This window comes from Molothrus ater, chromosome 4, assembly GCF_012460135.2.
Source record: "Molothrus ater isolate BHLD 08-10-18 breed brown headed cowbird chromosome 4, BPBGC_Mater_1.1, whole genome shotgun sequence".
NCBI classification, from domain to species: domain Eukaryota; kingdom Metazoa; phylum Chordata; class Aves; order Passeriformes; family Icteridae; genus Molothrus; species Molothrus ater.
The window spans coordinates 46,390,115-46,411,606 of NC_050481.2; the positions used below are offsets into that span (position 1 = coordinate 46,390,115).

The window sequence follows — 21,492 nt, forward strand, 5'->3', positions numbered from 1 at the left end:
CCAGCCCTCCAGACACAGGAACCATCCCACCACTTCTCAGGATGCCAATATGGTCCATAGCCCTTGCAGTCTTGCACACGTATCTAGTTTCTCCTGTTTACTTCCCATCCTACCCGCTTTTTTTAGAATAGAGGATTTAAGCTGGGCCCCCGGTGAAGCTCTCTGCCTGCAGTGGCTGGAATTCCTTGGTGCTATTCCTTCAGGTGTTCTCCATTGATCTGCACACCCTCTCCAGGCTCTGGTCATCTCTTTCTGGCTCAGAGAGCTAACTGGTATGAGTGGGATGGCATGTCATCCCACATCTTATCACCATTAAGTTTCTTCAGGTCTCTCTAATTTTTACACTTAAAGTGCAATAAATGCCTACAGTAAGAGATAACTGGACAGGATTTTTTCACTGTATTCACAACAATTACTGATCTATCAATACAGTATGAAATCCCATTAAGTGCGACACTGAAGAGGCCTCAAATATTTCAAGCCTACAAATACTCAGTGGCACACTTTCAAAATACTTCTAGTATTGAACTACACATTTTTATTATAATAATTTCTAAGTTAGAATGTATTCAAACAAGGACTATTACTGCCTTGCTAAAGAACACGTGAGCATTCATCCATAAATGTCAATAAAGTCCGGGGGATTGCTGGAGTATCGGCAGTTTATGACTGCTCTGTGCAATTTCTGCATTGCAGTTAGAAAATTCAGTTTATCACAGGGATATATTAAAAGGCTGCTGTCTGAGACTGCCACATCCTATGACTATTGCTATTTTTTAAAATTATAAATAAGAACCAATTAATTACATTGTTTTCAAGTAACAGCTAGCCTCAACATTCTGCAACATTCACCATTATATTAAACATCCTATCAAGATAAACTGCATCATTTGGAATCTGGGGGAAGCAAACATTCTAGATGCAATAATTCTATCTCCACCTGCAAGATTACATCATGGGTTCCTGACCACTTTGCAAATTTTGCCAAATGATCCTGTACTGCATAGACTTTTTTTAAAATCAGAAGCGTTTCTAAAATTATAAATAAGCCTTCTATAATACTAAAAAACACACTGAACACAAACTCCATTTGGAGTGACAACCGCCATTCATTGAGAGATTTGAGGTATTTCCAAAGAGAAACGGCACCAGCAAAGTTGTTGAATCCAGTTGTGTTGCACTGCAGGAGGATGTCCAGTTAGCAGCGTCCTGTGAAAGAAAAAGGTACATTTCAGTGCAACTACATTTTCTAAATCTCTAAATTGGCTTGGCTTCAAAATAGGCACACACTTATACAGCCTGAAATCCCTCACTTCACTGTCACAACTTAGCCATCTCTTTGGAATTTGAAAGGCAGGAAGACAGCAGATGTACAGTAGCAAACTGTCTCTTGTGTAAGGAAGGAAGCAAGTTTTACTTACTACAGCACTGGCCACAGTGAAGGCAACCAGCAGAGAGAAACCATGACAATGGTCCAAGTAGAGTGAAAAAACAAGTTTTCCTCCAAGTAAAAAATCTCAGCCTTTTTCCCCCCATAAAAAAAAAAAGGATATCCAATTTAAGACTTCGGCAAGTATTTTAGAATCAGAGACATTCAACATGTAATTTTGTTCTTTTGTTCAATCGTTCAAGGGCTTAATGAGAAAACCATGAGCCACTAGGAACCAATATGCCCACTTACTTTTGACCCTCACTGTTGAAAGACTGCGGCTTCGAGGCACCTGCAAGACAAAGAGAAAAGGAAAATCAGGTGTGCTAAAGAACTGTAACAAAAAAAAGCCACCTGGGCACCCATCAACATTCAGAAAATCTGCATATCCAGAACATCTGCACATCTATCAGTGCAGCTCTACTTGTACTAAGTCAAGTTCAACAACTTTCTATTTTTTTTTTTTCGCAGCCTGCACACACACAAAAAAGGGAGCCCTACCCAAAGCCTCTCACATTTTCAATATTCACATTTTAAGTTGAGGGTGCCTATGTCCATTTAATAAGATGGACTAACAACTAGAAAAATATACACATTTTTAACAGAAATAATTAAAAACGTTTTGTAACCATACAATACGCAGAATTCTGCTAAAGTTTCACATATCTTATTTGTACCACCTTCCCTTCCTGCTCACCCTACATTTATTTTTGGCGCCTTTGATGCATTTCATAAATTAGGAGTAAATTTAGGTTACTAAGTCCAGGAGGCAGGAACTATGTCTTGCATATGTACTCCAAAATGACTGAAACACTTCCAGATGTTGCTATTATTATTCAGAAGGGCACTAAAGCAACAGAGTAGGGGCAAAGCATTCCAAGATACACAGTTGATACTTCTGAGAATTTAACTATGATCTACTTCTCATACAGTATCTCTACAGATCATTATACCAGGCAATAACTATCTATCAGTTCAGCTTCACCTCATTCGAGACTATCAAGCAAAGGCACTTTTTCCCAGTGTTAAAATGTACATGTGGCACATCAGCATTTTTAACAGGTTGCCTACATTCCTAGTTAAAATACTTGATGCTGTTTACACTACAAACATTTAGCTGAGGCTTACTTGACCACACAGCAGAGGACGGCCACAGCTGCAGCTTCTGCTTCTAATTCTGCATCTGCGAGGACACTACAAGAGAAAAGTAGTCTCTTGTAAGTAAATTTCTCCTGAGAGAGAAGGTTTAATAAAGACACACTTTGCAAGCCATGACAGACTTGCCATGCTGGAGACAAGGTTTGAGGACAGAGCAGAAACACAGTAAGCTTTCTCCTAAAAACAGGTTCTGACAACAACCATACATCTGCATAATTAATACATGAAGGAAAATGGAACTATTCATCCTATATACAGGATGAGGCACTAAAACCTAATTGATATTTGATATACTACTCCACCCATATAGGGGACAGTTAAAAACGTAACTTTTTACATTTTAAAAACAGTGTTGAAATCCACTGACTTCCCTTAACGTATTTCTTTAACAAAATACGTACCATAACCATTTTTTTAGTGACTACTTCTCCCTTCACAATAACAGTACCGTCTTCTATCAGAGGAGGCCAGACGTGATAGGCCACAAAGGGAGCTGCGAAATCTGAGTCAAAGCTACGATAGTACCTGTTGAAACAAACAGTACAAGAAATGTCTGCATATAAGTGCCAAAAGATAAATACGTTCCAAATCATCAATGTTGATAAAAAGTAGCTACAGCTCTAATATCTTTCCACATCACAAAAATATGTATTCTTTATGTGATCCTGTAAAAGAAATGGACTTGGAAGACAGACTTAGCAGAACATACTGTTTACTTATCGTGACAGACATTCTAGTAAAGCCATCTCACACTTCAGAAGGCCACTAGACCTTAATTTTTGCTTAAGCCCAACACAAGTCAAGGCCCCTGTGTCCACTGACAGATTAAACCTTCTGAGCAGCAATTCGGCAGACATAGTCATCCCCTCTTCCTGGAATATCTTGCTAGAACAAGCCCCCTATAAGGACAAATAACACATCTGGCTTTATGGATTCAAACTCACAACAAATACCAAATAACAGAAATTGTATCAAAAGCAATGCATCTATACTTAAGTAATCTATTACAATAGTAAATTATTTAAAACAAAGTCATAACCAGAGGCACAAAGCAAGGCATAGGGTACAACAATGTTTGGCTGGCTGTTTGTAGAATGCTATCACATGTAATAAACAGATATATTTTAATTTCTACAACTTTAATTTGCTCTATCTCTGTGTACCACATACAAATGCTATACATGTAAGCATATACATATGCCGCATTTATCTAGCTAGATAGACAGATGTACGTGTCTCCCACAGCAGCACAGAAAAACATATTAAATGTGGTTTCTTAAGGCCATACACACCAAGTAGGTGGAGAAAGCATCTCAAGACTATATCACAGTGTTTTTGCTTCCTAATTTAGCCAATAGCTTTGAGTGTCAAAAGCTAACTGTCCTATATTTGGATAGGATCATTGAGTAGTCCTGTATGATTTTTCACTCCCCTGTTGAGAGTCTACTTTCATCTTCTCTATTTCTCTCCTTGACTTCTCAAGCTCTTCATGACCTCCTTAGTGATGTAAGGTGTTTTGCTTTTGAGAGCAATTTTTATGACCTATCAATTCCAATTATTTTCTAGATAACATGGAAGCACCCTACAGCTCTCTGCTAAAGAAGCAGCTTGACTCTATAGAAAAAAGAAAAATTATTAACAAAATTCTCAATTTTAAGAGGCAGTTTTGATTTTGCCCAGCTCTAAACCAGAAGAGATGGGAGCATATTAATACTCGTATGTTGTACAGCAACCACTACCTGGAGGTTGCAGCAAACATGTTGATGACCCTGGTAATGACACCATCTGCAAGATCTCAGTAAATATATGACTTCTACAGAACAGGCCAGTAAGGAGGAATAAAGATGCAAACATTTTTAAAAAGGCAGATAGAGACTAAGCAGGGAAAGCTGATGATCATATTCTTCTTAAATGATAAATTAAATATGCTCTTGAGACTGAAGTTTATCCAGAAAATTGCTCTGCTGTTCACTAAAAAAAAATTGTTGACGCTTATGTACATGCTAGTATTTACACACTATCCTAAACCTTAAAGACATACCAAATTCACTGCAGGCCAGGGGGTTTTGCCCTAAATTAATGTTTAGCAATCTTGAACTGCTATATTAATTAGGAAACAAGTAGACTACAAAACCTTTAATGGTAAGTCTGACTGAATATAAAAATTTCTTACATGTTCCTATTGAAACATTCTCCATCAACACCATAGGCAATATCAAGAGGAGGAATAAGTGTCTGCATTGAATAAGCCAAACAGCACAACTCTCGAATCAAAGCACTGATCACAACGAAATCCAATTCTCCTGGACATGGAAGCTTTGGGTTCCTGTTCATGCAGCAAACTACTTCCTGAAAATAAACATACACGAGTAATTTGCACTCACTAACAATTTTTTTCACAAGCAACTACAGAAATCCCCCCTAAATATGCCTCTCAGCTTTCTACATTTAAAAATCAGTATAAGAACCTCATGGTAATGTTGCCCTGGACTATTCCAGAAAACAACTTCAGAAAGAATGTGCTGCTATGAACAAACCAAGGAAGCTATTACTAAGTCATACATATACTAATCCTAGCAATATTGTTCCAGAAAATAAACTGCTACAAGACAAAGTCCATACAGTAACTCTTTTCTACTTCAGGTTACAGTGCATTTCTAATTTACATATTCTGAATTTACTAGCTCCTGAAAGAGATCACCACTGCCCTCGACTTACATGGACACTGCAACAAACGTCATACAGATCCTTGTGGCAAGCTATATAATCCAGGACAGCAACTTCAAGTGACGTAGGTCCCCCTCTGTAACATATACTCAAAGTGTCTTTTACATTTATTTTCACCTTCCAGAAGGCCATCTTTGCCGCACGGAAAGATTCCTGCAAAAGTAAAGAACATCTAGTTAAATACAGGAGACCCAGTTTAATATTTTATCAGTTATCTGAGAAAATTAATTTAACCCACTATCATCAAAACAAGGAGGAATATAATACATTGCTGTAAAGGAGATTAACTCATGAGGAAGGAATTCTCTGATTGAGTGTAATTTATTTGCAGAAGATAAGATTGAAAAGCTTCATTTGCTGGGAAAAGAGGTTGAATTGGAGAGTGTAAACTGAATGATGGTTGAAAGAAAAAATCTTCAGTAAGTAAAATGTGCTTGGGATCACACACATTAAGAGATGCTGCATCTCTAATACAGGTATGTGTTACACCATCTTTATAGAAAAGAAGATTCAATACAGAAAAAATGAAGACTTTCTTCAAACTGAGTTCATGGTAAATGTGGGGTATCTAGATGGTTTCAAGGGACCCAATTAAACTAAAAAAGCACATAGCTACAAGCATAAGGAAAGCATGATACAGAAAGATTTTTAGCTTTTTAGTGTTGCAGTATTAATGCACCATTCCCAAAAGAATTTTTCTAACTAAGGCAATGTTGATCACTGCAGATACTATGTACTTTTCAGACCAAATCACTTGACCAATTTCAGATTAAATTTCACTCTTTTAGTACCCATACAATAAATCATTGACCCTGTTCCAATCTTGGGACAGGTCAGGTAGGACACTACATTGAGAGTTCAATGTAGAAGTGTGAGGGGAAGAAAGAAAAATCAAAATAAAAAACGGAAGAAAGCTTTTCTTCTCTGCACTTGACAGAAATGCTAATTTACCCACAATTTAAACCACTGCAGACATAGTATTTTACAACACACCTCCAGCCTGTAAAATAAGAAATAATATTTCTTTCTCACCACACATGCAATGTATATTATCCTCTGCACCGTCTCCAAGTTACAGACGTATCGCCTCAAAATGCACTCTGCCTCCAAGCGTTCTTTAGCGTAAATGAAGTTATAGCGAGCTATAAGGCAGGCGCGGTGTGAAGCGCTGGCCCGCCTGAGCCGGGGAGGTGAACAGGGCCTCGGGCAAAGGGCACGGCACTTGGGAGGACAGGGCGTCACGCAGGGTCTCGCGCAGGGTCTCACGCAGGGCCTCACGCAGGGCCTCACGCAAGGCCTCAAACGGCACGGCAGAGGAGAGATACAGGGCCTCACACAGGGCCTGGCACAGGGCCTGATGCAGGGCCTGACACAGGGCCTGAGACCTGCACAGCGGAGGAGAGCAGGCCCTCAGACGGCATGGTGGAGAGCAGGCCCTTGGACGGCAGGGTAGGCATGGTGGAGAGCAGACCCTCAGACGGCATGGTGGAGAGCAGGCCCTTGGACGGCAGGGTAGGCACGGTGGAGAGCAGGCCCTTGGACGGCAGGGTAGGCACGGTGGAGAGCAGGCCCTCAGACGGCATGGTGGAGAGCAGGCCCTCACAGGACATGGAGAGCAGGCCCTTGGAAGACATGGAGAGCAGGCCCTTGGACGGCATGGAGAGCAGGCCCTCGGAAGACATGGAGAGCAGGCCCTTGGACGGCATGGAGAGCAGGCCCTCACAGGGCATGGAGAGCAGGCCCTTGGACGGCATGGAGAGCAGGCCCTCACAGGGCATGGAGAGCAGGCCCTCGGACGGCATGGAGAGCAGGCCCTCGGACGGCATGGAGAGCAGGCCCTCGGAGGGCATGGAGAGCAGGCCCTCACAGGGCATGGAGAGCAGGCCCTCACAGGGCATGGAGAGCAGGCCCTCGGAGGGCATGGAGAGCAGGCCCTCACAGGGCATGGTGGAGGAGAAATACAGGCCCTTGGAAGGCATGGTGGAGGAGAGATACAGGGCCTCAGACGGCACGGTGGAGAGACACACCTCCGGCGGCATGGTGGAGGAGTGCAGCGCGTAAGCCTACGACACACATGCAAAGAAGCTTCATGTCACTTTACCATCCTCAGATGCTTTTCCCTATGGCAGACTTCTTCATCAATTTAATTTTTACAAGGGTAAGGTGAGTTTTGAGCCAAAGTAATTAAAGAAGCTACAGCTGGTTAGTCTAATATGAAGGCATTTTCATAACATGTTTTATGGCCTAAAGCATAAAAAGGTAAAAGAAAAGTAACATGTAAAGCATATAAGGCCAAGCACTTTGTTCCTAGGAAACACACTTTTAACTAATAATATTTTGGAGATTGTTCTTTTCAGTACCACTGAAGAGTACTGCTGAAGTCAAACAAGTAAAAATTGAATACTACAACTACAGAGCAGAACTCTATAAAAGAGGACTCATCAATAAAAGAACTATTTCATACAGCTGCTCTCCATGTATTTTGTAAAGGTGCATTATTTGCTGTTTTGTCTGAAACCTAACATAATTGCTTTAAAATAAAATATTTGGGCACTAGAACAAATAACCTAAAGAGTTTATGTTCCTTCATAACAAAGTAAAAAACCTTGGCTTTTGTTTATATTTCAGTTTAAATGAGGAAGAAATTCATGCTACCTAACATGACTGATTTCTATGATTCAGTGACTTCTCTGAGTAAGGTCTCTACCTGCTCTGGATAACAGACTTTTTGCAATCCAGCATAGCAATCTCATCCCGCAAGTTCTCAATCTTCTGCTCGTACTCATCCAGTTGCTCTAGCCTCCTTAAGTTGCACCGGGAAGCTTTCAGACTTAATCACAGAACAGTCAGTCACAAGGTGTCCTTCTATCAATGTAAACTATCTATCAATTAATCCTCATCATCAAACAAAAGGAGCAAAAAAAAATAGGAAAATAATTGACCAAGCTCCTTATGCTTGCTGAATAATTTCAGCATGCTTTCCTTATGCTGAAATACAGGAAAAATCCAGAGTTTAAAAACAAATGAAACAAAGCAGACCCTTGATCTTACTTTAAATTGTGTACATGTATTGTGGCAGGAAAGTGGATATAGCGCTGTGTGCTATAGGAACAATCACTGCTTAACATTTGGCGTCCTTATACTAGCTCAGATGATCAGGTCTAAAAGAAACTAATTTCTTTCTCACATTTAAGACGCTAACTAAACCATCTCAGTTTTCTGTCCTATAGATCAAGAACCTATGTATTGTCTTCTATCAGGTTCTTGGGCTCTTTTTCTTTGCAGAAATATATTAGTCAGTCAAAAGATATCACAGATGTTAGTCAAGTAATACCAAAAGCTAACAATTCCTCTCCTGCTGTCCCCAAAAGAGGGAGTGATTCTTAAAGATTGGCAGACAACCAGTGAAACAAGTTTATCTTCTGTCCTTTACTCTTAGTTAATATTAAAAACTATCCCAAAATCTCTGCTTTCTGTCCAAATACCAGTATTACTGTTGCTTTTCTCTTACCAAAAGTGGAAGGCAAAAAGAAAATATGTTTTCTATTTATTTTGAAGGTATTCACTCTGTCCTTCCTTTTCCTTACTGGAGGACCCTGGTGAGATTTTTTTGAGACTCTGAATCAACAAAAGCTCTAACACTTATCAATTGATAGGATTCTTGTTCCACCTTTTTAAGGAACAAGCTGACTGAGATGACCACAGGTAATAAGGCCAGCAACATCTGCTAAGAGGAAAGACTGCCCACTTCCATCCTAAGTCAGCTCCTTCAGGGAGGACTAAAGAATTCTACTACAAAGGACAATTGGGAAAGAAAAGCAGATTTGGGAAGATGAGCTCTAGAAATAGGCATGGGGGAAATCCAAACTGATATTCTTCGAATCACTTAGTAAGGGCAGGAAATTATATCACTTAATGTACTGACCCAAGACTTACGGAACATTCATTGTTCTCATGGTAATAGGATGCATGAGAATGGGTCTGCCACTTCGAGCTACCTCTTAAATGGCCATGGAACTGGTAATTACTGCCCAAACTTTTATCTGAAGCAATTTATTAACTTTTATATTATAATGCTCCATAAAATATGTTTTATGCAACTAGACAAAAACTTTTCAGGCCTAGTCACTCATCTGGAAATCCAACTCTCTTCCTCCATCTTATGACAATGGCTTTTATCTTCTTGGATATTTATGTATCAAAAAAACATTGTATAATTAATTGTGACATGTTGTAGGTCCTTCAATAAATGTTACACTGTAGCTACTCAATTGTTTTTTTTATTTAGGGTTTGCTTAGCATGCAACATTTCATAGACTATAACTCCACAAGGGATTGTCATGGACTATACAAAACCTTTTTATGTAGAATACTGGCATGTTTTTCAACATCTCTGTCAAAAGCAAAACTTACCAAGTCAATTTATGAATGTGGGTGTGACTATATAATTTGTACCCCACTTTGGATATATACACACTTTGGATATATATATACACGATACAGAGCTCAGATGCATTTTGAAACTCTGGTTTTAGGCCAGAAATAAAACATTTTACAAATCTCCATCAATATTTAGACATCAAGGGGAAAAAAAACCAAAAAGCAAACAGAGGGAACTGCAGTTAATCTCCCTACTCTCGTTCCATCTGGTTGATCTGCACACGAGTTTCACTTAGTTTGTCTTCCAGGTCTCGCAGTTCACACCTTGGTTTGCAGGACAAATCTCTCAGCTGTAGCTCTCCTTCAGCTGAATCCTACCAGGAAATGAAGTCACACTGCTTGAATGTTCTACCTTATAAATTCCCCCAGTAAAGTACTAGAGCATAATGGGCAGATGTATTTCTAAATATTTCAGCAATGACCATTCCTAAAGAAACTGAGAACAAAAGCTATTGCATTCTCTCTAAGACATAAGCAATACCTTTCAGGCACACCAAAGAAAGACTCAGTTATAGAAAGTAAAATATTCACTTATTTTATACCTCATGGTAGAAATTATAGACGGTCAGCATAAGCACATTTACTGCCCGAATCATCAGAACAAAGCATTTTGCAGATGTGTTGCATAGTTGGTTTTTTTCAGTTAGTCAACTCCTGATTGACTAAATCACCAACTCAAGTAAACATTTTGGGAATTCATGTGTACAAAACAACAGAAAAAGTTATTAGAACACAGAAGGCAAGTATCATTCCAGAAAGCACACTACTATACATGCAGCTGCCTTTAACAACCCATAGAATGGCCAGCTAGTACTGGAATTAAATTAGTAACTGTGCAACAGGCTTTTCTTTAAATTTTGAATGTCACATGCAATTACAAATCTGCAACTGGTATTCCTGGTGTACTGTCATTTAATAACTTTGTTGTTTTATATTTTGGGAGGGTTTTGGCATACCACCACTCCTGCTTTATAATAGACTCTAACTCTTATGGGATATCACTTTTTATTTGTCCTATTTTAATTGTGAAATATTTTGACAGAGCAGGTGTAAAACTGAGAAAGCAAAGAACATGGAGACATCACTGTCAAATCTCAGGATCTTGAAGATCTTCCCCTAGCCTGAATTAGCAAAGTCTCTTATTTTCATTCAAACCAGAAAGCCACAACAGATCTGTCTTTTCTGTTAATATCAAACTGTTAGTATTACAACCCCTCCAGTAAATACCAAATACATATGAACTCCAAATATCATGGCAGGAGCATAGTGATATCATGACACACATGAACACTTTTTTTTAAACACTCTAGGAAATAATATAATGTTAAGATATCCTTAGAGTTTTTTCCTTAAAAAAAAAAAAAGTAAAAGGAGCTCACAGATTAATGCATGGAGTTTATGCACACCTTCAGCTTACACATGTATTTTCACAGTGCTCTTTTTTCTACAAGAGATATGGCATAAATACTGCTATTATGTCTCTGAAATGTAAATGTAAATGGCAAATCTGTACCTAGAAAAGGAAAGCAGTATAATAACTCAGACTTCTTATACAAAGCAAATTCATCCATAATAACATAGTTGTCTCCATAGGTGTCTCCACAAGCAACTAAGGACATATTTCATTAAGTAAAATCTGAGGGAGGCTAGTATTAACAGAAAGTCATTAAAGCGCTTCTGCAGCTATAAATTCACCTAGTTCTATTCCCTTAAAATAAGTTTCTTACACACCTGAGTGAGGTTGTCACTTCCTGAAGCAGTACAGCATATACTTGGCAGGAGACAGCCTTTTATTTTTGCTGCACAATCATCTAAGAAAACACATACATTAAGAAATAGTAAGAACACGTACAGAAAAAGCCAGAGTTGGAAAAAATGGCACATGTGAAATGTGTAAGTAATTAGACAAGGCATCAATTTACCTCCTTGAGATGTTTCATTGAGAATTGAGAAGAGCTGCTTTTGAATTGCATTGTTCAGTTCTAATATTTCACAGCATCGGCTCAGATTTTCATCAGCAGAATTCCCCTGTAAATTAATGTGCATTTTTACATCTGTGTGGGCTTTCTTACTTAAAGTTACTCCTGTTACAATCATGGCACATACCCCCCCCATAATTACATTTTCCCAACCTTTTCTTACTGGATCCATTAGAATACTCATTTTTGAATACTCATTTCTAATACGCAAATGAGCAAAACATCAGGACTTCTATGACCCAGTTCATTCACTACTTGAGAAAGCATACTCCTTTTCCATCATAAAGAGGATGCAACCACAAGTTGAGTTAAAGTCTTTCAACAGTTATTAAAATAATAATCTAGCTGATTGTTGGATTTTAAAAAATAGCCCAAAATCTGGTTTTCCATATTAGCTGAAATAATACATATAAGGCTCTTATCTTGCTTTGTCAGCAGTCACATGAAGCCTCCATGCAATTTCACCTCATTTTTAAGAGTTACAAACTGAAACATATACTACTGAAGGAGCAAAACCCAGCATTATGCCTAGGAAACAGAAAAACTACATCACTTTCATTAAGTGCAATTCTGAAAAGGAGTTGATTAGGTTAATCTGTTCAGGGTACTACTGCACCTGCCAGAAGAATACACACTTTGTACCCACTTTCCTTATCTTTACCTATAACTTGTGTATCACTTTCCACATAGATCACCCTCTAGGTCTTCAGGGAAGTTTTTACAAGCTTCCAAAACAGTTGAAATTCCCACCCATGCCCCCATCAGCTTGTGTTTTGATTGCTGCAACATGCTTTCCTCAGGCCTTGGGGAGTGCAGTAAACCTGCTCACCTCCACAAGAACACAGCTGCAAAGTGCATTTTTCCAGCTCATTACAGCAACATAACACAGTATTTCCATCTGGCAGCTCCTCTTTTTCTGCAACAGCAGCCTGAAACTGTTCATCTTCATTTCCCAAGACCATAAAGACTATTCCTAACCAACTTTTGATGGAGAGGTCAGCTCCTGCTGCCGCTCAGCCCTCCTAAGGTCTACCTCCAACAACCATTTGCAAGATTTTGAAATACATGACACTGTTCCTCCTCTGGCCTCCTCCGTAGTAGCTTTACCAGCTACTCCCAAACTCCTTAAAACTGTCCTCTGCCATGAATCTTGCAGACAGTTACTCTGGCTATGTAACTGTAACTCCTATTCAACCATGAAGTAAAAGAAAAAAAACTGATTTCCCCTGAAAACACTGCATTTCTTTTCTCATCAACCACAGCACACACAGTAGGTGGTTACAAGCTCGTGACCAACTATCTGCATCCCGAAGGTACAGAAACCTGGGGATGCCGGACGGAAAATTCTATCAAGATTTTTTTTCCACTGAGCAAAGTCACAGCTGTGAAGTCTCATCTTTCCCTAATTTTACACTTTCTCTACTGCTTCCACTGTTTCACCTCCTCACCTCACCTCCTGTCACTCCTGCATGGACTCCATCTCACCCACCGGCAGCCCTCTCCTCACGACGGCCGCTCCTCCCGCACCGCCCGCCGTTTCTGAAGCCGTTTGGCGGCCGTGCAGCGCGCTGCCTTCTAACAGCCTTTCTCCCGAACAAGTTTCCCCACCCAAAAGAGCTGGGGTGCTGGATAACCCCTTCTCACTTCCAGCAGCCTTTTTCCTCACGTTTTCCTGACTGTTCCTGGGCCCCAACCCATTCCTTCTGAGCATGACCCCAGCCGTAGTCCTTTCACCGGCCGTTTCTCAACGCTCTCCTCTCTTCTAAGCACAGCCGGTACCGATCAAATCTCACTTTAAACCTCCAACCCTTCTTTTCAGGGAACCTTGTCACGGACAAAAAGCCAAATAACCGAAGCTGTGGGAGCTTAACAGGGTGTTAAAACTGCGCTAACTGGACGCGCGTTCCGGGCAGTGTCCCAGACCGCCCGTGGAACGCCGAGCGAGGGCGGCTGCCTCTGGCCCCGAGGAGTGGCAGGACTCACCTCGTAGTTCTGCTGCCAGCTCTCCAGCTTCTCCTGCAGCTCCCGGGCACTTCCCGCGCCCACCAGGCTCTTTAAGTCTTTGGCCATGGCTAGATGTCAGCTCGCTCTGCTGTCCCTTCGGCAGTATTCTTCGGGCGGCGCAGGTGTAATGGAGATGGTAATGCCAGCCCGGGCCCCTTCCCTGGGCTTGGCCGCGTCCGAGGGCTTCCACAGCCGCGGTGGTGTCTCAACGGCTGGCGCGGCGATGGCGGTGCCACGGTACTGGGGGGCTGCGAGGCGCCTCGGGGGGCGCGTGGACGGTTCGCGGCCGCCAGGTGACGCTGCCGGGTAACGACGGTGCGCGCCAGCCGCGGGGACCCGGCGCGCGGAGCGGCACCAGGGGGCGCTCGCGGGCCCCGCGCAGCGGCGGCGGCGGCGGTGGCGGGGAAAGATGGCGGCGGCCGCCCCCGAGCAGGTCCGTCCGCAGCGGGACGCGGGCACGGCGAGGCGCGGCGCCGTCCCCGCCGGGGCCAGGGGGAAGCGGGGCCGCGGGGAGCAGGCGGTCCGGCCGGGGGTGCTGCTCGCGGAGGGGAAGCGCGGGCGGGAGCGCCATTTTCGCCGCGGTGGGCGAGGCTGGTGTGGTGCCGGAGCGCTCCGGCTGGGGAGGGGAGAGACGGCGCTCGGGCGGCCCTTCCCGCCTTGTGCCCGGACAGTGTTCGGACGGGACGGGCTCGGGGAGAGACGGCCCGAGCCTGCTGTCCGAGCGGGGCGGCCCGGAGCGGCGCCGTCCTGCCCGGAGGCGTGGGTGTGTGACTGACAAATACTTCGTGCTCTGTGTGAGGCGCCTGGCATTGGAGCGGTGCGGGGACGCCGCCGCCGCGCCTGTCGGGGCGCTTGGCGCTGCCGAGGGGGCGGGAGGCAGCCGTGGGTGCCTGCGGGGCTCCGCAGCTCGTGTGCGCTCTGCAGGGTCACAGGGGGTCCAGAACATCTCCGAGGCAGCGAAGCCTCCACAAACTCGTCCAGGTCAAGCACCTTTCTCAACACCATCTCCTAATAGTTCTTCAACAGCAGAAGAAAATACGGTGTTGTTACTCATTACATCAGTGTAGATGTGTGCAAGTGTATTTACTTAAGGTGTAGCTTTAGGGTTCATTTCAAGTGAACAAACTTAATTCCATCCAAAGATCAAACTCCTTCTTTGAAGATGTGAATCCCTAAGTAACAAACCGTTCCCTTCAAGGGAAGTGGAACAAAATTTTGGACAGCTACGAAAATACATCAAAGGTTTATTTTTACTATGAATATGTACAAGAGTTTCCTCTATGACTTTGTTATATTGACAGGATATCCCTTACGATCTCATAACTTCAGATTATTACATGAAAGCTACTCTGGCCAAGTTCCCCATGCCAGGTTTGAAGACTCACAGTATCTTTCCAATGCTGCGTGCAAGCAACAGGAGTTGAACGCAAACCCTGTGCTGTCAAACTAATTTAAAAACTGTATCCACCACACTCTTTTTGAATAGTCACTGGGAGTCTATCACAGATGAGCATGGAGGGAACTAAAATCCTGTGTATTGGCAGATGACCTGCCAATTATGTCCCATATCATCCCTGAGAGGTAAAAACTTAATTAATTTCTTGGTAGCTGGTTTTAGTTTTTTAACTGTAACAATATAATTAATCATTCCTATCTGCCATGATAAAAATGAGATATAAAGCCATATATTGTCTGAAAGTATCTGGATTTTAAATTTAGTCATTGTGCTAGCAGAGGTTGCTGTGGTTCTAAGTGTACATTCTGACAGCCAGCTGCCAGACTTAAATCTAATACTGAACATAATATCCAATATATCCCACTAGTCAATTTACATTTTTTGCATACATATGTGTGTGCCACTGTAGCTAATTTGCATGCCTTTTAAAGCTGACCCATGCCTTGTGTTACAGCAAAGCTCTAACGGCCCGGTGAAGAAGTCTATGCGAGAGAAGGCTGTGGAACGCAGGAATGTTAATAAGGAGCACAACAGTAACTTCAAAGCAGGATACATCCCAATTGATGAAGACCGTCTCCATAAGACAGGGTTACGTGGCAGGAAAGGCAACTTGGCCATATGTGTGATTGTTGTTCTTTTTATTTTGGCTATCATCAATCTGATTGTGAGTATAATAGCTATAGTGTAAGCAACATTAGGTCGTATTTCATTTTGACAGTTCAGTAAAAAAAAAATGTTTCCAGTATGGCTGAGGATTTAAAACATACTGAAGGAGATTCTCATTTTTCTTCTTTCTTTTTAGTTCTTTTTTAGTCTGAGCAAGGTTAGATGGAAGAATGGTGTAAGTTCAGGCATGAGTATTTTTGTAATAATGGTCACCTCATGAGAAGTGTTATTAGTACATAGTATTCAGGATATATGGCATATAAAACATGGTTATATTTTATCTTACAGAGCTGTATGTGAGCATTAAGAATTAACAAGCCACTATAATTTAAAGCTTCATTGTTCTAATCATCACATTTTTATTGCTTGGTCAATGAGAAGTAACAAATTATTTTTCATAATTGCACATCCATCTGGGAGGATGCATTCTTGCAGTTCAACATATTATATACCAAGCTGAACTGTTCAGGAAATTTATTTAATTAATTATTACCCTTAAACAGAAAAAAGATATAACTATGGATGTGTTTTAATATTTCATATATGTATAAATCATTTCAGTTACTGTTTCAAGTAAGTCTAAAAATAATTTAAAATGCTTTTCATAATTAAATGTATTATGATGTTTTCAGTAGGAACAAACTAAAGTCAACTCACACTTAAAGCTCACTTTAATACTGGCATTAATAATTGTTCAAATAAAACATCTAATTAATACAATTGTGGTAGGAAGATCTGAACAATTAGCATAATCCTTTAAAATGTGTTTCTCTTTCAGATTACCCTGGTTATCTGGGCAGTGATAAGAATTGGTCCCAATGGTTGTGACAGTATGGAATTCCATGAGAGTGGCTTGCTGCGGTTCAAGCAGGTGTCTGACATGGGCGTCATCCATCCCTTATATAAAAGCACTGTGGGAGGGAGACGGAACGAAGACTTGGTGATCACTGGGAATAATCAGCCTGTAAGTTATACCATGAATTGAAAGTGTGTGAGCAACACTAGAGAATTACACTCACATTGCTAATAAATGTTACATTTGAAACATCATTAAGTTCATGCCTTTATTTCTGAAGATTGTATTTCAGCAAGGAACAACCAAGCTTAGTGTGGAAAAAGACAAAACTTCTATCACCAGTGATATTGGCATGGAATTTGTTGACCCACGAACACAAAATACTTTGTTCAGCACTGACTATGAAACTCATGAGTTTCATCTGCCAAATGGAGTTAAAATCTTGAATGTGCAAAAGGCCTCTACAGAGAGGGTATGTTTCTTATTTTTTGTAAGTAATGAGAATAAAGCCCATTGCTGGTTTCTGTAAGAGTAGAGTAGAGTTAGTGCTTTTATAGGGGGTTGAGTGTGCCTTTGGAAGCACTGAGCAATCCTGTTGCAGAAAAAACACACACAACTATAAATACATAGGAGGAACAGATTCAGTGAAAACAGAGGGGTAAATTTACATTATCTGTCTTAACAGGAAGCCTATATTTGGTACAAGTGTTAGCTGTGTTAGTAATTGCATGCCTTCCAGGGTTTCTTTTTTTACAGCAGTTTATACTAACATAAAAGATTAATTTTACATACCTTCCAAAATTCAGTGATCCTGTTTTGAAATTGACCGTGGAAAATAACAAATATGCAGAAGCTAGTGGGCAGCAGGGAAATTCAAGTTTTTTATTAAATTGCACAGCACTGCTTTCAAGGTAATTAAAGTTACTCAGACAGACACAAGTGGCACATTTTCACTAATCCATAATACAGTTTTTTTGGTTGTGTTCTTAGATTACCAGCAATGCAACCAGTGATTTAAACATAAAGGTTGATGGTCGTGCCATTGTCCGGGGAAATGAAGGTGTTTTCATCACAGGCAAGACAATTGAGTTTCGAATGGGTGGAAACATGGAACTTAAAGCAGTAAGTACTTCAAATCAAAGCAATTTTTTTTAACAGCTTAGTTTCAAATTTAGGCTCATAGTAAACTGATGTAGCTTTATATAGCTTCAAACTTTATATAAATTACTCATGCATAAAAGTCAGTATATTTAGTAGGATTTAAATAGATGATTTATTACTTTGCTGATAAGTAGTGGTTGAGTAAGTTCAGGTAACATTGATTTACTACTGTTAAGACATCTACTATGCAGTTAAAGCTAAGGTATTGACATGAATACCAAAGGGAGTTAATCTCCTCTGGAAGCTTAACCAGGGTTGACAACCTTTGCCAGACGAGCAGAGCATATAGTTTGGAGCATTACCTTCTGTGCTGCTGCTGTAAGACTCACTAGCATTCCTTTGAGATTTTTGGAGATTAAGATGGCAGTATATATGGAGCAATAGAAAAGAAGGATAAAAATAGAGGTATATGCACTTTCAGGTGTGAAGGAATTTCATGTATGAATTCAATTGCCTGTTTCATGTCCATATTTTACATTTACTGCAATTGCTAATAAGAATGTAAGATGAAAAGTCACCCTACTGCTGTCCTTCTCCGTATCGATCCACCACTGGAGTAGCAAAGTAATTGCTCACTAGAAATCCATAGGCATCACTATAATTTTCATTAAAAAATTAAACATTTGTATACATACCTTTTGTATTATTGTTGATTCTACAGCCATCCTGGAGATGTTATTTATCCATTAAACCAGCTTGTCCTTCTCAAAAACAATCTGCCTTATTTACGTTAGAAGTTGTAATTCTCCAATTTATTTTTTCCCCTCTCCTTAATAGGAAAACAGCATCATCCTGAACGGAAGTGTGATGGTCAGCCCAACACGGCTGCCGAGCTCTTCTTATGGGGATCAGTTCAACAACGGCAACTGGCTGCGCTTCAAGCTGTGCATGTGCGCTGACGGGACGCTCTTCAAGGTCCAGGTCACCGGGCACAACATGGGCTGCCAGACCTCTGCCAACCCCTGTGGAGCCACGCACTGAAACAACTGCTCCTGGGACAGGCCTCCTTGGTGTTTACATAGAGCTGTAGGAAGTAATTGCATGCCTTCCAGGGTTTCTTTTTTTACAGCAGTTTATACTAACATTTCTTACACAGTATTTTTAAGGAAAGGCTGTTACGGTCAGCAACGTTAGGTCATCATGCTGTTAGCTGCAATAGTGGCATTGAATCTGTAAGCTTTCAGTGTACATGCACACTGAAGTACCTTCTTGAATTGGGATCAGTAGAATATATGTAAATATATCTTGGCAACAACTCTACTGCCTACAGTTGTCTCTAGAGGAGGTTTTTGTCCTACATCCCAAGACCTTGAAGACTGCTGAGAACACAACTGCAGTCTCAAGTACTTCAACAGGAATGTCAACTTCTTGTTGGAAATAGATTTTCCTAGGATGGCTGAAATGGCAGACTTTTCTTTCTTTTTGATATATTGATTTACCCCAAACTTAGGGGGCTTATCAGATGTGTAACAAGAGGGGTAGCAGCAGATTCACTTTAAAATATTGCATTATTTCTGCCTTGTATTCATTCTCACGTTGCTAAAAAATTATGCTATCATAAATACTATTTGCAAAGTAATACTGAGTATGGAAATTTAACTTGAATTTTGAAGTAGTCTTGTGGTTATTGAAGTGTTGCTTGAAATTCCATTCTATCTGTGCAGTTAATGCATTCTGCAGTTGCTTAATTTATGTGAAGTACATATAAAACGTGTTTCTAGTAAAAGTATATTTTTTAAAATGTACTTACAACTTGCTTACTACCCAAAAATAGTGTTTTCCTGGGTGTTCTAATGTGAATAGTGTCTGAGTCCATTAATCAATAGGTAATAATCTGAGTATAACTGTTGCAGCAGTGTCTGAGATAGATCTCTCCTTCCTCATAAATGTCAGTACTGATGCATTACTGAGAAAATCAAAACATTAAATTCTGAAGTTAAACTGCAGGTCTGTAATAATAAATGTGGTGGTAGGACATCAGGGTAAATACATGTGTATCAGAATTTGTCAGCAGTGAAACTATGGTGAACTGGGGCCTATTAGAGTCTTCCAACTGCTTTGGCAGCAGTGAGGTGTTTTGTGCTAAAAATAGACCAGCTATTTATAAGATTCTCTCTTTCCTCACCCCATGTATTCCTTCAGTTTAAAACAGCTTTGTTTTGCAGTAGCGTCAAGTAACCTTAATATTGGAGGTCTCAAAATGACTTTGTAACAGCTTTTTGACAAGTTTTTTGATAAGCACACACTTCTTTACCTAAAAATCATGTGAGTTTTACACATTTACTTCAGAATTGATTATTTGTTACAGGAAGATAAACTATCTACCCGTGTTTTACTGTGCTCAAAGTACATAGGATTGCATAAATCACAAATTGGCTCCTGCTGTAACAAGAAATTAATATCCAAGGTCCCAGTTTCTGAATTTACTGGCAGGCAGTAAGCACTCATGCAGAATGTGTATGGTTGGAAGTGATTTTTGGAGGGGTATTCATCAGTCAGGCATTATGGCACATGGGGGAGGTCAGAGGAGTCATATTTCCCTCACTGCTCAAAGGCAAAGCCAGATTTTGATGCTCAGTAGTTGTTGCATTTTTGGGGCTGGACAGCAATAGAGCTGTTCTGACAAAATTGGAATAAGCAGAATATAATGCAGCAAAAACTACTGAGTTCTCACATTAAAGATTGTTGGGAAGCACTAACATGTTGTAACATTGCGTACTTCCTTCATGGACCTCATAGTTTTATCACAGTTAATAGTTACTAAACACTTTAACACACATTTTGCTGCTTTACACCCACCTGTGCTGCTAAGCAGTGCCTCAATTAGTATCTGTTAGAGTTAAGAGGAGGAAATGAACTAACGTTTTTAGAATTTTCACTCTCATGCTAATGGAAGTTGGTCACTTTATATATACAAATGCAAACACATATTAAAAATATAAAGAGCGGTATCCTCAAAGCTGAAGTACATGTTGAAAATAACAGATACTACCTTGGTCAAGTAGTTAAACACATATTAAAGCTCTTCTCTGATTAATACTGACATGCCTATATGCTAGTATTGGATTCTTGTAATTTTCAAGAGTTCTTTTTAAAATACTGTGTGCAATGTACTGTGTGCTGAAAGATTTGTCACAAAGGTACTCTTAAATCATGATCTGCAGAATTGTTTTTGAAGTGTGGATTTTTTTGATCAAAATGTAGCAAAACCAATCATAAAAATACCAAATGAAATAAATTATCAAATTTGCTAGCCACTATGTATTGTTAATACATTTTATATTTATATTACACAGTTTGAGAAATGTTGGTACCACACATGCCTCTGTTGAGCATTTACTTGTTTATCTTCTAACTGCCTAAGGTACATTTTTCTATATGTATTTAAAACATTGAGTGGAACACTGTTTATTTCAGTCCCACTGATGCACTTAAGATTCTGCATGTATAAAGTGTATTCTACATGCCTCTGTAAAATGCCATACTGGGTATGCTGAAACAACTTGCATGTGAAGGGCTCTCACCATCTCTAAGTCTGGTGGTTGTTCCAATGGGTGAAAGGCAGTAGAATTTCAAATGCTTGTTTTGAAATAAAACAATAAATTCTGAGATGCAGCTGCAGTCCAGAAGTGTTATTTGTAAGAACATGGTTTTTCATTAAAATACATTGTTGTGT

General features: G+C 40.4%; 2 protein-coding genes across 2 annotated transcripts; one reads left to right on the forward strand and one right to left on the reverse strand.

Moving 5' to 3' along the window:
- Window positions 1–1,619: 1,619 nt before the first annotated feature.
- On the reverse strand, window positions 1,620–13,803 carry SPATA18 (spermatogenesis associated 18). Its single transcript, XM_054514722.1, has 11 exons — window positions 13,717–13,803; window positions 11,677–11,782; window positions 11,486–11,565; window positions 9,950–10,068; window positions 8,022–8,144; window positions 6,347–6,563; window positions 5,306–5,467; window positions 4,761–4,936; window positions 2,989–3,112; window positions 2,558–2,623; window positions 1,620–1,721 (listed from the first exon to the last, which is right to left on the reverse strand). Exons 1-11 carry the CDS (start codon window positions 13,801–13,803, stop codon window positions 1,620–1,622), a joined length of 1,362 nt encoding a protein of 453 aa, XP_054370697.1.
- Window positions 13,804–14,093: 290 nt separating this feature from the next.
- Window positions 14,094–21,431, forward strand: SGCB (sarcoglycan beta). Its single transcript, XM_036382417.2, has 6 exons — window positions 14,094–14,170; window positions 15,648–15,857; window positions 16,638–16,823; window positions 16,936–17,127; window positions 17,646–17,777; window positions 18,594–21,431. Exons 1-6 carry the CDS (start codon window positions 14,147–14,149, stop codon window positions 18,795–18,797), a joined length of 948 nt encoding a protein of 315 aa, XP_036238310.1. The 5' UTR covers window positions 14,094–14,146; the 3' UTR covers window positions 18,798–21,431.
- Window positions 21,432–21,492: the final 61 nt, after the last annotated feature.